Genomic DNA, 14,714 nt, shown 5'->3' with positions numbered 1-14,714 from the left:
ATACGTTTAAGCCAACTTGCGTTATTTATTTCTGTGTAGTCTTTGGCTAACTTACGACTTAGTTTTAATTTGAATTTATATTAATTTGAGTTACGGCATAAATGATGGCTGGTTTGTAAGCACAAGAAGTGCGTTCTGGTAAATTATTTTGAGTTCTGAATTAAAGGGTCTTTTACACCCTTCTTACATAAAGTTCCGTTTCATCTTAGGCAAAGCAATAAGTAACTTTCACGTCTATTCAGTTATTTACCAACACTTATTTGCAGGCACAATCCATAAAAGGAAAACAACTACATGCAGGCTTTGAAGTAAAAATTTGTTAATACATATTTACAGTTCTTAAAAAGGTTGTCTGACATTTCGTTATATCATTATTAATGGGTTATTGACTGTGTTTTGTGTTGTATATTTTCATTTTTGTTGAACTTACCAGAAGTGATTAAATAAAGTTCAGTTTAGTTTTAATATGTCTCTGTTCGAGCTTTCCAATTTAGGCCTGCTTGAAGATCGTTAAATTGGAAAAACTGAAAAAATAGCTAAAAAGTAAAGTTAAGAAACGAGTAATCGCTATATTTTATTTACCCTCTGGTTTTTAACGGAAAGGAATTTTAATGGATAGAGACATTAAGATTTTTTGAAGTAGGATGCATGAAAAATGAGCAATGCCCTCATCGGCACTCGAACCTGGACCTCTCGAATACGCGCCGAGTGTGCTACCATTAACACCACGAAGGCATGCTAAGAAGGGGGGATACCTTATATACTCCCCCTTTTTAAAGGACGACTGGGGAATAGGGTACCCATTCGCCTGGGTGGTGAATCCTGATGGTGAAGATTCATCATCAACCACCTTTCAGTTCGGGCGCCACTGTAAAGTCATTTTTGATGCAGGAGCTGTGAAAAATGAGGAATGCCCTCACTGTGACTCGACCCTGAACGTCTCGAATATGCGCCGAGTGTGCCACCGCTACACCATGAAGGCATGCACGAAGGAGGGATAAAATACCTTATAACACACTCCATTTACTTACTTTCATATATCTTGATAATAATATCAGGCGAAGAACGAAGGATCTTGGCGGGGGGTCTACGACTGTGCTCTCGCTGGGAGTCGAACTTTGTTTTTCATATTACCTGATTTTAACGCTGACTGCTACGCTGCAAGCGCATACGTAAGAGATGTTTTTAATTTCTTACTAGATTCTATTAGAATCTTACTGAGAAAAGCCTGAAAGTACTATTCTGGTAGTGTACATATTTCTTCGAATGAAGAATGAAATATCAAGTAACAGAGAACTCTGCGGAACTAACTACAGTTTTCCAGAAGTTGCTCCCCTACATGGAACATTAAAATGATAAATATGCTTCGACGGAAACGCAATTATCACTACATAACTTTTAAAGCACAAATTCAGAAGCTTTATTCTTATTTCTTCAATGAAAATGCATCTTTTCTTTGAGGAATGCAGCTTCTAGGAATAGGGAATGTCTCTTACGACCAGCAATTTTTTTTAAAAAATATTATCAGCAAAATGGGGAAAAAATAGCGCGAAAATGGTTGCAAATTTTCGCAGCCCATCAGCTAATATACTTTTACCGAAAACTACGCCATTAAGAGGTGCGGGAACATAAAACTTATGCTCATGGTTTGAGAGAGATCCTCCATTTATGGTTAAAGATTTAAAGAAACTAGTAAATTTTAAACATTTTAAAGATAGAAGAAGTTTACGAAAGATTTGAAAAAAATGTGTATGTTTGAATCACAGATCTTTTTTCATTGCTTTTATTTTTGTTTTCAGCAATATGATATATTATTTTATGTTCTTCTCCATTTTATTGCACTTTCGCTATGCTGAAATTGAAATTTAAAGACTATTGGATGTAAAATATTTTTTTTCCATCTCTCTTTACCGTTCGTCCGAATGATAAGTTCCCCCTTTTCCTTTCTTCCTCTTTGAAACCACGATTTGCTATACCGTAAGACCTTCTCTTTCGACGGACGTCACTGACTCATTGATTAACTGCTCAAATGTAATTAAAATCTACCTCTTTGTGTCTTTGTGTCTTTCACTTCTGTAAATGAAGCGGCGGGATTGAGTTCGAGCATTGGAAAGGGTATAACCTTTTTCGCAATTTGACCTTGTGAAGCTGGACACGTATGATCGCATTGATAACGGTAAGATTTTTTAGCTGCTCATGCATTTAAATACGATTAAAATAAAATACTAGACGATTTCATACATTTGGCTTATCTGTTTGTAAGGCAGCAAAAGCTGGTTTTCCTCGGGGTTAATTGAATTTGACATATATTTATTAGTATCTCCTTTTTTTATTAAACGTATTATTCTTCCTTTCATATTTCGAAATTTAGGTTCGTTCCAAGTAAAATTCGGCCATTTTTTATGATTTATTTTTAAAATTTGTATTTTTAAATAATTTTTATAAATTTTTCGCAAAACATTTTTGAATTATAACCTATAAAACTTTTACCATCATCTTAAAGTGGATATATTTTTAAGCATACCTGCAAAAATACTTTTTTTATCCAAAATTTAAGACATGCGTGAGTTTTGGCGCGTTTTGAAATTTGGCGTATTTATTACAAGCGATAATAACGAAAATGTGGTTTACGCACTTTGTTAAAATTACTTGAAATGATGAACGATGACTTTTTTCCCCGCTCGTGCACAAAGAAAAAAGGCAAAGGAAAATAGGTTGCTGTAAATTGCGAAATTCGCCAAGTGAATTATTCTTGGGGCGAACTGAAAAAAAAAAATGCACCAGGATAAATTTTTTAATTTCTTCGTACATTTCTCACTAAACATTGCAAAATTTAATATTTAGGCATAATTTTAGTCGCAGAATCGAAATATGGAAAAAAATGTGTATGCTACTTCAAAAAAGTCCGATTTTGTCAAATACTTATGTTGGAACATTGCTATATATAAATCTAATATATATCCTAAATCGCGCTCTCAATACATGGAAAACGCAATTGGAATTTCGTCAATCAGCCCAGTAGGAACGGGATACAAATAACTGTCTTTCTCCCCCCCCCCCGTAGTGTACATTTCCTACAGCATTCACCACTGAAACAACAACGGTTTGAAAATCTTTGGACTAAGTTCCCATGAAATACCAAATGGGATAAAAGTTTTGCTTATTTTATTAATTATTGCGTTCAGCATTTTCATTTTGTTTACGATTAAGCCGCACGATATTATTTTTGTGAAATATCCGGTAATTCAATGAACGTTGCCTGCATAAAAACAGAACATTCTAAAACGCATTCCCTGAATTTTAAAAATTTTAAAAATTTGTTTGTAACTAATGCACACCTTGCACATCCTTAATTTTGTTCGTTACAAATTTTGTATTATTCCTCTTAAGAGGAACAGTGTATTCGATTTGCTTATAGATTTTTTAATATATTCTTTGAGAAAGTTTATAATGAATTTTACAGTTTATATGTTAGAATAATCATTCGAGATGTTTGCATTTTATGATAGAGCTTTACGTATTAACTGCTTCCTCTCCTACTTGTTTATTCTTTCGAAGTTTAATGCGACATATTTTTTTTCTTCATGTTCTGCTGCATTTATTCAACCATCTTTTGAACTGTGTTTTAGTAGCAGTTCTGGAGATTATGAAACCGGAGACATAATTATTTCCGAATTATTTTCTAATCCAGCGTCTGCTCCTTTTTTAATTCTAGTTGCCCCGATAAAGGACATTTTTTAGTAATGCTTTACTTCTTTGTATAACTAATTCGCCAGAAACGTTTTTTGATAATACTCATTACCGAAAATTTTTATTCAAATATTTAATTTGCAGAACAATAATTTTTGCTTTTCCAGTCTTTGCGTTTGCAAATATGCTTAACGATGAAGGCGTAAAAGTTAATCGCAAAATAAAACTCGCCGGCTAATTTATTTCGTTAAAAGTAACTGTTCACTGGTAGTCCTGGTGTATTTTTGTATTTTCATTTCATAGGGTTTATTATTCTTTCATCAAAAGGGCATTTTGTTATAATATATTATATATTTTAATGCTAATATAAAGAAAACTCGACGTTGTTTCATTAAGGATTAACAACAAAATTAATTTTGAATGTAATACCTAAAGCAATAGTCTTCGCGCTCTATTACACGAAACCGTGGAATTCTATAAATCTCCTTTAAAAACTTTGTCTAACTGGAGGGAAGCCTTTATGTGAGGACTTTCTAAGGGAAATTGTTGTAGCGCTGATTACTTAGCAGTCGCTTTCGGGAGGGGAAGGAAAATATAGTTGCGTTCTACATTCGTGGATTTGAAGTGGTAGATGACAACACTTAATGAAGAATCCAAACACAACCAAACACAATTTATTCATCAGTGTTACACAGTACAGTTCTAGTGACGCGTTATAGTTGTCGAAAAACAACAATAAACACGCTGAAACAACCAGCAATACAGCCTTCAAGCCATAACGGTGAAGACAGCTTCACGGCAAAGCTCTAAAGTACAGCTCCCGACTCGGTTCGGTCGCTTTCAAGCTAATCTCTTGACTCAGAACACTACTACTGAACTCAACATACTCTTCTACTACTCAAGGTACTCCTCTCTCCGCGTACATGTACGCTATGTATAGCTTTTGATCTACCTTCGAGAACATTCTCGAGGAAACCGCTAAGAATTCGTTCCAGAATGCTGTCGCTCAGTCTATGGCATATCACCAATTTTTTCGCCAAATTTGAGATTTCGGGCCAAACATGGCAACCCTGCTTTTCTGGAAACCCTAATCCGCTTTGCGGGGAAGCTATCTTACCGCAGTTGGGATTTCGTAGCAATAATCGTTGCAGTGAAATTGGAGGTATTTACTTCTAACGTTCAGGCTAATGATATGGAGAGCATTTGAGGACACCGTATATAGAGTGTGTTAGATATTTTTAGAACATTTTTGGGACCGTTTAATTAGTGTTTAAAATGTAAAGAGCATTTTTTTAATATTCTGTCTAATAGCATCTTTTCTGGAATATACATCTGCATCGTGATTTTCACGGCAGATTGGCTTTTCGTAAAGGTACCAGGAATATTTTGCATGTTCGTAGGAAATACGTTGAAAAGATACACATGCAAAGCCTGTATCAGTCTTCATTTTTTCAAAGAATGTAATAGTATTTTTCGAAATATGTCTTGTTGCTCTGTCTTGATTAAGTTTCACTCTTTGGAATAACTCAGAGGGATAAAGGAATGGAATTTCGTCTGTAAATGTCAGACGTAAAACATTCTCTTGGTAGCATGCTAAATTGGTTTTAACGTGTTTTCTTTTTAAAAGAATGCTACGACAATCATTAAATCCTTCACCGAAACTTTCTTTGCGTCGATGGAATCAGATTTATACATTTTTTCCTCTTAATTTTCGATAATAAACACACCTTTTGTTTTGTTGCAGTCATTTAAGTAAACTCATACTTCATGGAGGGTTACAATGTATTTCCATTTATCTCCTACTAAATAGTTTTTATACAGGGCTCTACAAATTGCTCTGCATTGAGACCACCTGTCTGGGCAAAAGCTGTTGAATATTATGTTCTCGGCTTTTTTTATCTGTAAATGTTGGTTTATTATTTTATTTATTGCTGTTTCAGATGTATTTGAAGACTATGTGGCTGATTCTATAGATTTTCTTTTGTTACCAACGATTTGAGTTTAGAAACATTAGAAACAGTACGTACCTTTTTCGGGTATTAGTTTGGAGTCTTCTTTCCGGGTAAAAGTAATGATTGAGAGTTTTCCTTATCCGATTAATAAGGTCTTTTTTTTATTTTTCACTTAAAAATTTAATTACCGTGCATTTCACGATATTTTTGAATTTTTGGAATAGGAATATATCTGTTCAGAAAGCGCAAAAGTATATCCTTCAGTCCACAGCTTGTTTACAAGCGACATTTTGAAAGAGAAATAAAAGCAGCAAACCATATTTCTTATTTCAAATAATACGGTATTGCGAGAAATTTTTATTCCAAAACATTTGCTTTTTTTTTTTAAATTTTTCATCGAAATCGTTCAAAAGGTATCCAAACACCCTCTGTATATTATACTGTGCGATGGTTTTTCTCCTCCTGAGGTAATTCGAGCTAATCGTCAAGAAGTTAACTCGTCATAGCAGCTAACCACGTAAGAAATATCAAATATCAATATTAACGCAACCTTTTTTTTTTTAATTCCTTCTGAATATTATCTTATGAATGAATAAATGATTAGATTTCTTAAGGTTGTTATGGAATCTGTATTGTGTGGAAGGGATTGAAATTGCTTTTAATTAATTCAGTCATTGAAAAAAATTATGAACAAAATTTTCCGTATGTGCAATGGCTAACGCGTGACAGTGATGTCCAGTTTAGATGTACAGGGTGAATCTGAACAAGAGGGTAAAACCTTAGGGGGTGATAGAGGGCAGCTATACGAGCAATATTCGTCATAGAATGTATGATCGGAACGCAAAGGGCGAGCCGCTAAGTGGAATTTCGCAACCAACGGCATTTCCTAACCGTGGATTGCCAAGAGGATTGCTGGTTATACGAACCACGAAATTTCCAGGGTGACGGATTGATCGAAGTGATCCCAGAGGTTGGCCACTAAGATTACCGGATCTCTAGTGTTTGTACGTTTTCCTATGGGGCCATATGAAAAGCCTAACCTCCGAGTCCGCCATTGAAACCAATATGGATCTAGCGGCATGAAAAGACTGTGATTAGGCTTCGAAACTGTGATTAGACTTCGAGTCCGCCATTGAAACCAATATGGATCTAGCGGCTTGAAAAGACTGTGATTAGGCTTCGTGTGATTAGGCTTCGAGACTGTGATTAGACTTCGAGTCCTCCATTGAAACCAATATGGATGTAGCGGCATGAAAAGACTGTGATTAGGCTTCGTGTGATTAGGCTTCGAGACTGTGATTAGACTTCGAGTCCGCCATTGAAACCAATATGGATCTAGCGGCATGAAAAGACTGTGATTAGGCTTCGTGTGATTAGGCTTCGAGACTGTGATTAGACTTCGAGCCCGCCATTGAAACCAATATGGATCTAGCGGCATGAAAAGCTTAGTCTTTGAGTCTGCCATTGAAACCAATATGGATTTAGCGGCATGAAAAGACTAATCTCCGAGTCCGCCATTGAAACCAATATGAATCTAGCGGCATGAAAAGACTAATCTCCGAGTCCGCCATTGAAACCAATATGGATCTAACGGCATGAAAAGACTAATCTCCGAGTTCGCGATTGAAACCAATATGGATCTAGCGGCATGAAAAGACTAATCTCCGAGTCCGCCATTGAAACCAATATGGATCTAGCGGCCTGAAAGGACTAATATTCGAGTCCGCCATTGAAACCAATATGGATCTAGCGGCATGAAAAGACTGTGATTAGGCTTCGTGTGACTAGGCTTCGAGACTGTGATTAGACTTCGAGTCCGCCATTGAAACCAATATGGATCTAGCGGCATGAAAAGACTGTGATTAGGCTTCGAGACTGTGATTACACTTCGAATCCGCCATTGAAACCAATATGGATCTAGCGGCATGAAAAGACTAATCTCCGAGTCCGCCATTGAAACCAATATGGATCTAGCGGCATGAAAAGACTAATCTCCGAGTCCGCCATTGAAACCAATATGGATCTAGCGGCCTGAAAGGACTAATATTCGAGTCCGCCATTGAAACCAATATGGATCTAGCGGCATGAAAAGACTGTGATTAGGCTTCGTGTGACTAGGCTTCGAGACTGTGATTAGACTTCGAGTCCGCCATTGAAACCAATATGGATCTAGCGGCATGAAAAGACTGTGATTAGGCTTGGAGACTGTGATTACACTTCGAATCCGCCATTGAAACCAATATGGATCTAGCGGCATGAAAAGACTAATCTCCGAGTCCGCCATTGAAACCAATATGGATCTAGCGGCATGAAAAGACTAATCTCCAAGTCCGCCATTGAAACCAATATGAATCTAGCGGCATGAAAAGACTAATCTCCGAGTCCGCCATTGAAACTAATATGGATCTAGCGGCATGAAAAGCCTAATCTTCGAGTCCGCCAAGTCTCAATGCAGAGCAAATTGCTTTTTCCTCCGAGCGTTACCGGTTTAGCCGTGAAATTCCAAAGTTTCTCAAAATGTCATGAATAAGTGGTATTTTCTTTATATTAATTAAAAAATGACTCTCTCATTTTATATCTTGATTCCTTTTCTTCCAATATACAACGAAACCGAAATCAGATACATTAAAAGCTAGCAGAAATTTTTATATGTAATGAATATAGAAGGCAGCCTTCTATACGGAATTTTTTGGCCGTAACGATGAGAGAGCTTTAAAATAAATAAAATATCCCAATTCTTGCAACAGTCACATATTCGAAGATCATAATGGATTTAAGATGTATGAGCCCCCTTAAGGAAAAACTTATATATGATTTTTTACTTCTTTGTACGAAGTAAAAAGGGAGTATTGTAATCGCGAAAAGTTTCAGGCAACATATTTCAACGAAAATATCCATTTTGACCGCTATCAAATGCAATTTAACGATGTTTTTGCGTGATATCTGTACGTACGTATCTCGCATAACTCAAAAAACGAGTAGCCTCAGAACGTTGAAATTTTGCTGCTATAACTGCTATAACATGTAGCTGGACTGCTATAACATGTAGATGTGCACCTCGTATTTTGGTTGCAATCGGCCGCACCAAACGTATATAAATATATTTATATATATATATATCCACTCTGTTACCCGGCTCAGTGATCTCAGTTTCTTGACTCTTATATGTTTGTAAATTGTACATTTTTTGCTTTAAATATGATTGAATTATGTTGTTTTTATCTTCCGGTTAAGGTTTTTATGACTTTCGTAATTCTGGAAGCAATATTTGTACAATTATCAACAATTTAAAAGCTATTTAACTGCGGTTAAGTTTTAAATAACATGGCGGACATATCTGTTTACATTTGAAACAGCAGAATTGTAAATTTGTTGCCAATCTAGAAAGACTAAGCTTCGCAACACAAAAATAACGCCTTCATATATTATTGCGAATTAAATCATGCTTAATCCTTTCTGGAATTTTTTCGATGATATAAGTGTTTAAGATTTACTTCGTAATTTTTAATGCAGATATTTTGAGTTTTTATGTATTTTTGCCTTGTCGCGAAGTGAGAACTGAATTAATTGAATGAGAAATACTAAATCGTCTGTGAAAAACTCTCTTTTCTGTTTTGTTTTCTTAATTTCTTTCATACATCGTTTTAGCTTTATTATAGTATTTGAATAGAACATGTGGCAACAATAATTCTTCAAATGATATACATTTTGCGCATTCAGAGTGTCGTTTTAGTAAACAAATATAGTGAATTTTAAAGAGTGCATTTATTCTATTGTGGTTTATGCGCTTTCGGCGAAGTAGCTTTAATTCAATCCAATCAATTTAAATGAAATTCAAGAAAAAAAAATGCGTATAATTTAATATTCCGTACAAGGAAGTCATGTGGTGTACACATGAGATTTTTTTTTTTTTTTAATTTACGCCTTCATAATACTTCCTCCTGCTTCTGAGCCATTTATCAAGATAATGTACAAAATTCTCCATCGTGTTGTGAGGAGAAATTGTATGTTTTTATGCGTATTTGCAGCAGTTACAATGCTTTTGCCTACATAACACTGCTCTTCGTCTTATCAATACTTATTGATTCTAGAAGAATAAAATCGGTTCTCTTATATATAATTCAAGTGTAACTATTCATAACACACTAAATTGAACTTCTGAACTTCCGATTAGAAGTCCATCAGTCTGATGGAGAAAGCATTTCATATATGGAAGTGCTAGACATTTTCTCTCGTGCGTAACGTACGGCTAGCGCTTAACGAATGATGTGTGCCGGCTTTACTCGTGCACAAATGGTAGTAATAGAATCGGCTTGATTGGCTGCGGGGAAGCGACAGATAAAAGAATTTTTATTTTCTTTTCTTTTTGCATTAGTCACGAATTCTTTTAATAATATCTGACTTACTATTAAGGGTAGGAAATACCAAAAAAAAAAAATGTGATGAGGTTTTTCTTAGTTGTTCCCCGGAGGCAGCTTATTGGTAATTACGAATTGTATATATTACCTGCCGCCAACATATTAAAGAACAGAAAAGCGTCAAGCGTGATAAAATGGTGTACTGTGACCACATTTATTCCGTCTTCTGTCATTGTTGGTATATTGATCTATGTTTCATTGTATTTGTTCGAGAGAAACACAGAATTTTTCTTACTTCTTCATTGATTTCTATTTCTTGTACGAAAGATATGGATGGAGGGGGGGAAACTTGCTTTGTTATTGGCTGTTTAATACATGAAGTAGCTGTTGTGATTTCTGTATTAGTTTCCTGAAAACTTTTATTAATGTATTACTTCATATGTATTTTTTCTTACACATCATTAACTGTTACGTTTTGAACTGAAATATGTGTTATGCTGAAATGAGGAAAACATTATAAAGTCATAAGGATTCGTTTAGTTTTACTAGCCAGTTATTTTGCTGTATTTCTCGCTTCCCATTTTCTAATTAATGCAACGTTATTTAAAGGAAGGTTTTAAAGGTAGAATGAGAGCGTGTTCCGCCTGCTGAAGGCCGCGCTTATGTTAAATTATGTTCCGGTTGCGGATGTTAATATTGATAAGTTTGTAGAACCATCGGAAAGCATTAGAATTCCTTGGAACGTTTCGCAATTTTAACATTTCTGATGTTAAAATTATAGAATAGAAGCTTTAGAAAAGGAACTATTAAGGGGACTCATACACCTTAAACCTCCTCATGATCTTCGAATATGGGACTGTTGCAGGAACTGAGATATTTTATTTATTTTAAAAGCAATTACTTCCAACTTTTTACAGCTGACTACATAATATAGCTGCTTTGGAAACTAGTAACCAGAAAGTTTGTGTTGCCACAAATATTTTTGTAATTTAATCCTCTTTGTGACGAAATATTTCGCCATGTTTCCATCTTGCGCGCATGATATTTTAAAAATGGCTAATGGTACATACTTGAAATTGGATGGAATTCTTTATATGGGTACTATGTTCTAACTGAACCAACAATCTGATCAATATTTTAGTATTGAAAAATTTTATGGACTGAAAAATTACAAATTTTTTTAATAAAATACATTTTATAAACTCAACTCCAAATAAAATAAAAATTTAACATGAAATTCTCCGAATTTTTGGTTCACAGTAGTTTTCAAATGTTTTAAAAGCTATATATTAAATATGGAATTAAATTATTAAACATAATGTTTTAAACTGTGCGCGCAATTTGGAAACATGACGAAAAATGTTGCCACAAAGCGCATTAAATTATAAAAATATTTGTGGCAACACAAACTTTCTGATTACTATTTCAGTATTATGTAGTCAGCTGTAAAAAGTTGGTAGTAATTGCTTTTAAAATAAATAAGTTATCCCAATTCTTGCGACAGTCACCTATTCGAACATCTTATGGGTTTTAAGGTGTATGAGTCCCCTTAACTAATGGTCCGTGAAGGTATGCTAAGAGTACCAAGTAGACTTATCACAATGGTCTGCAGTCTACATTAGATATTATTTTATATCGTATTATCTATTTTGGGTAAAAGTTTACAATTGGGTGCCCTTTTAAGAAGTCAAAGAATTGCCAGACTCGATGTCCACGTACACATCAATCTATTTTCACTTGAAAAAAAAATCAGAGAATTGCACAAACTCGGCACTGCGTACTACCCTGATTTTGTTCATGTTCAACATCGGTCTGTTTTCATTTAAAAAAAAAAAAAAAAAATCAGGATAATGATGACGTCATATAAGTTTAAAACAAAGTTATCGTAACCCGAAGGTGACGGCAATAGAAGCTAAAACCATGTTAAAACTATCATGGTAACCAGAAATAATGGGGTTTCATCGCTAAAATTGAACAAAAATGTTTCGGCAATCGGAGGGGCATCCAATTCTACACTAGAGCCCTATTTTGTAATTAAGTATTTACTTTTCAATTACGTGTGCATCCTCAATGTGTATTCTTTTCTGTGTTTCAGAGTTCAAAGAGGCTTTCGGTCTGTTTGACCACAACGGAGACGGTTCCATAGAGGCTGCTGAACTGGGAGTGGTCATGCGGTCCCTGGGACAGAGGCCTACAGAAGCCGAGCTGGTCAATATGATTAGACTCGTTGACCAAGACGGTAATTCTCTATTTATTATCACACTTCAGTCATCTCCACTATTTCTTACGCTTTTACAAATAGTGACTATAATTCCATGAATGTACACTACGCAAAGAAAAAAAAATGGGTCAGTTCTATATCTCCCGTTTTACTGGACCAATTGACGAAATTCAACTTGCGTTTTTCATATCTCGGAAGAGCGACTTAGGATATGTATAAGATTTATGTACAGCAATGTTCTAATATAAGTATTGTGACACAAAATAGAACTTTTTCCGAAATGACAGGACAATATTTTTCCATATTTTAATTCTACGACTCAAGTTATGCTAAGCTGCCAAGTTTTGTAAAAATCGCACGAGTAGTTTTTAAGAAATTAGCTCTCAAAATTTCAGCTCCTCAATGTTAATTGAGTTGCCGCCCAGTCGGTATGGTGGTCAGGAAAGCTGACTGTGATGCCGACGCTCCTGGGTTCGAATCTCGAAGAAGGCATAGCTGTAATTGTCTGTTCCTTCATAGGAAAGGCGATGGTGGCCCACCTATTAGGTGCCTCCATAATAAAGACATCCCGCCTTGTATACATTAATCCCGCCTTGTATACATAAAGACATCCCGCCTTGTATACATTAATGGAGTGGGTTATATTTGTAATTGTTTACAATCTGCTATTGGGGGGGACTGTTAATTGAGTTTGGTATATATATATTTATTAATATCTCATTTTTATTAAACTTATTTGATTCTTCCTTTCGAACCAAATAAAATCCTTTCATTCCAAATAAAATTCACGCATTTTTTCTAATTTGTTTTTTAAATTTGTATTTTTAAATAATTTTTATAAATTTTTCGAAAACAATTTTGAATTATAACCTATAAAAGTTTCGCCAACATCATAAAGTAGATATATTTCTAAGTATACGTGCAAAAAATTAGAGTTTTTTATTCCAAATTTCCTGAGATAAACGTGAACTTACATTTTGGCGCGTTTTGAAATTTGGCGTATTTATTATGAGCGATAATAACGAAAGTGTGGCTTAGGTACTCTGTTAAAATTATTTGAACGTATGAACGATGAATTGTTTTCCGCTCGTGGGCAATGGAAAAAAAGGAAAGGAAAATAGGTTGCTATGAATCAAGAAGTTCGCCGAGTGAATTTTTCTTGGCGCAAACTGAAAAAAAAAATCCGCCAAAGTAAGTTTTTTAATTTCTCACCAAAAATTACAAAATTTAATATCTAGGCATAATTTCAGTCGTAGAATCGAAATATGGAAAAAACTGGCATTTCAGAAAAAGTCCGTTTTTGTGTCAAAATACCTATGTAATGGCAACGCTATAAATCTAATATATATCTAATATATATAAGTCGCTTTTCGAGATTCGAATTTCGTCAATCGGTCCAGTAGAATGAGAGATATAGAAATCATACTTTTTTTTTTTTTTTTTTTTTTTTTTTTTTTTTTTTGCTCAGTGTACATTTAAAACGTAACTTTGGAATTGCATACTAGTGGATACTATCGCTATCAAAACACTCCTTTTATATATTATATGCAGCTAAATTGACTTAAACGATAATGTTATGAAGTGTCAAGGCGCTGTGAGATGGCTTCCCTTCCCCGCAAAGCAGTTTTAGGGTTGCCATAAAATGGCAAGGAAAGGCAGGGTTACCACATTTGGCGACTAAATTGGCAATATGCCATGGACGGATGGAGAATCTTCTGGAAAGAATTCTTAGCGGTTTAGCCCAGAACGTGCTCGAACACAAGCCAAAAGCTATATAAACCCTGCTGGTTCGCAGTCAATTAGTGTCTCCGAGTGTGTGCCTCGTCTAGCGAGCCGGGCGGAGTCGATCGAGTTGACAGCCGTACAACGAGTGCCGAGTGGGTCGTCGAGTGCACCGAAGGACTCTTTTAGTGTATCGCAGTTAGTGCATCGTCGAGCGAGCGTGTTGAGCTCCGGAAACGACTGTACCGAAGAGTCGGGAGCCGTGCTCTGTGTGTCGTCGAGTGCATCGCGAGTTGAAGCGTGGAGAGTCTCGAGAGTACGTGGAGTTCCAAGAACAACCGAGCAGAGTCAGGAGCTGTACTTTGGTGCTTTGCAGTGAAGCTGTCTCCACCGTGATAGCCTGACAGTGTGAAGGCTGTGTCGCTGATCGTGTCAGCGTGTTTATAGTAGTTCATCGACGACTGTAAAACGTGTTTTGGAGCTGTCCTGACAATACTGGCAAATAAAGTGTGTTTCGATACTTCATCAAATGTCGTTGTTATTCACTCCAAATCCACACGAACCCCGTACGAACGTGAAAGAAGAAAATAACGTAACAACTGGTGTCAGAAAAGAAAAAAAAAACGCAACAATTCATTTTTAAAAGCATGTCTGAAGGTCTGAAGTTAATATTTTTTTTGGAATAATCTTGCGAACTAACGTCGCCTTCTGTTGGATATCAGTTATATCAGAAAATTATCCGTTCAGTACAACTTTTAACTTTGCACATAA

At 35.5% G+C, this 14,714-nt stretch overlaps 1 protein-coding gene across 3 annotated transcripts in view; it reads left to right on the top strand.

Annotated features, from left to right (window-relative positions):
• Positions 1 to 14,714, top strand: part of LOC118189765 (uncharacterized) — a 389,534-nt gene that overhangs the window by 288,872 nt on the left and 85,948 nt on the right. For all 3 annotated transcript variants that reach the window (XM_085824447.1, XM_085824446.1, XM_085824445.1), the window contains exon 3: positions 12,096 to 12,239. In XM_085824447.1, the coding sequence (XP_085680573.1) occupies positions 12,096 to 12,239 (144 nt within the window). The remainder of the gene's footprint in view (positions 1 to 12,095; positions 12,240 to 14,714) is intronic.

The sequence above is a fragment of the Stegodyphus dumicola genome, chromosome 9 (assembly GCF_044657685.1).
Source record: "Stegodyphus dumicola isolate Sdum_Otavi_A_Nest chromosome 9, ASM4465768v1".
NCBI classification, from domain to species: Eukaryota; Metazoa; Arthropoda; class Arachnida; order Araneae; family Eresidae; genus Stegodyphus; species Stegodyphus dumicola.
The sequence above is the reverse complement of the archived record's forward strand: the minus strand, read 5'-3'. Positions and strand labels throughout refer to the sequence as shown.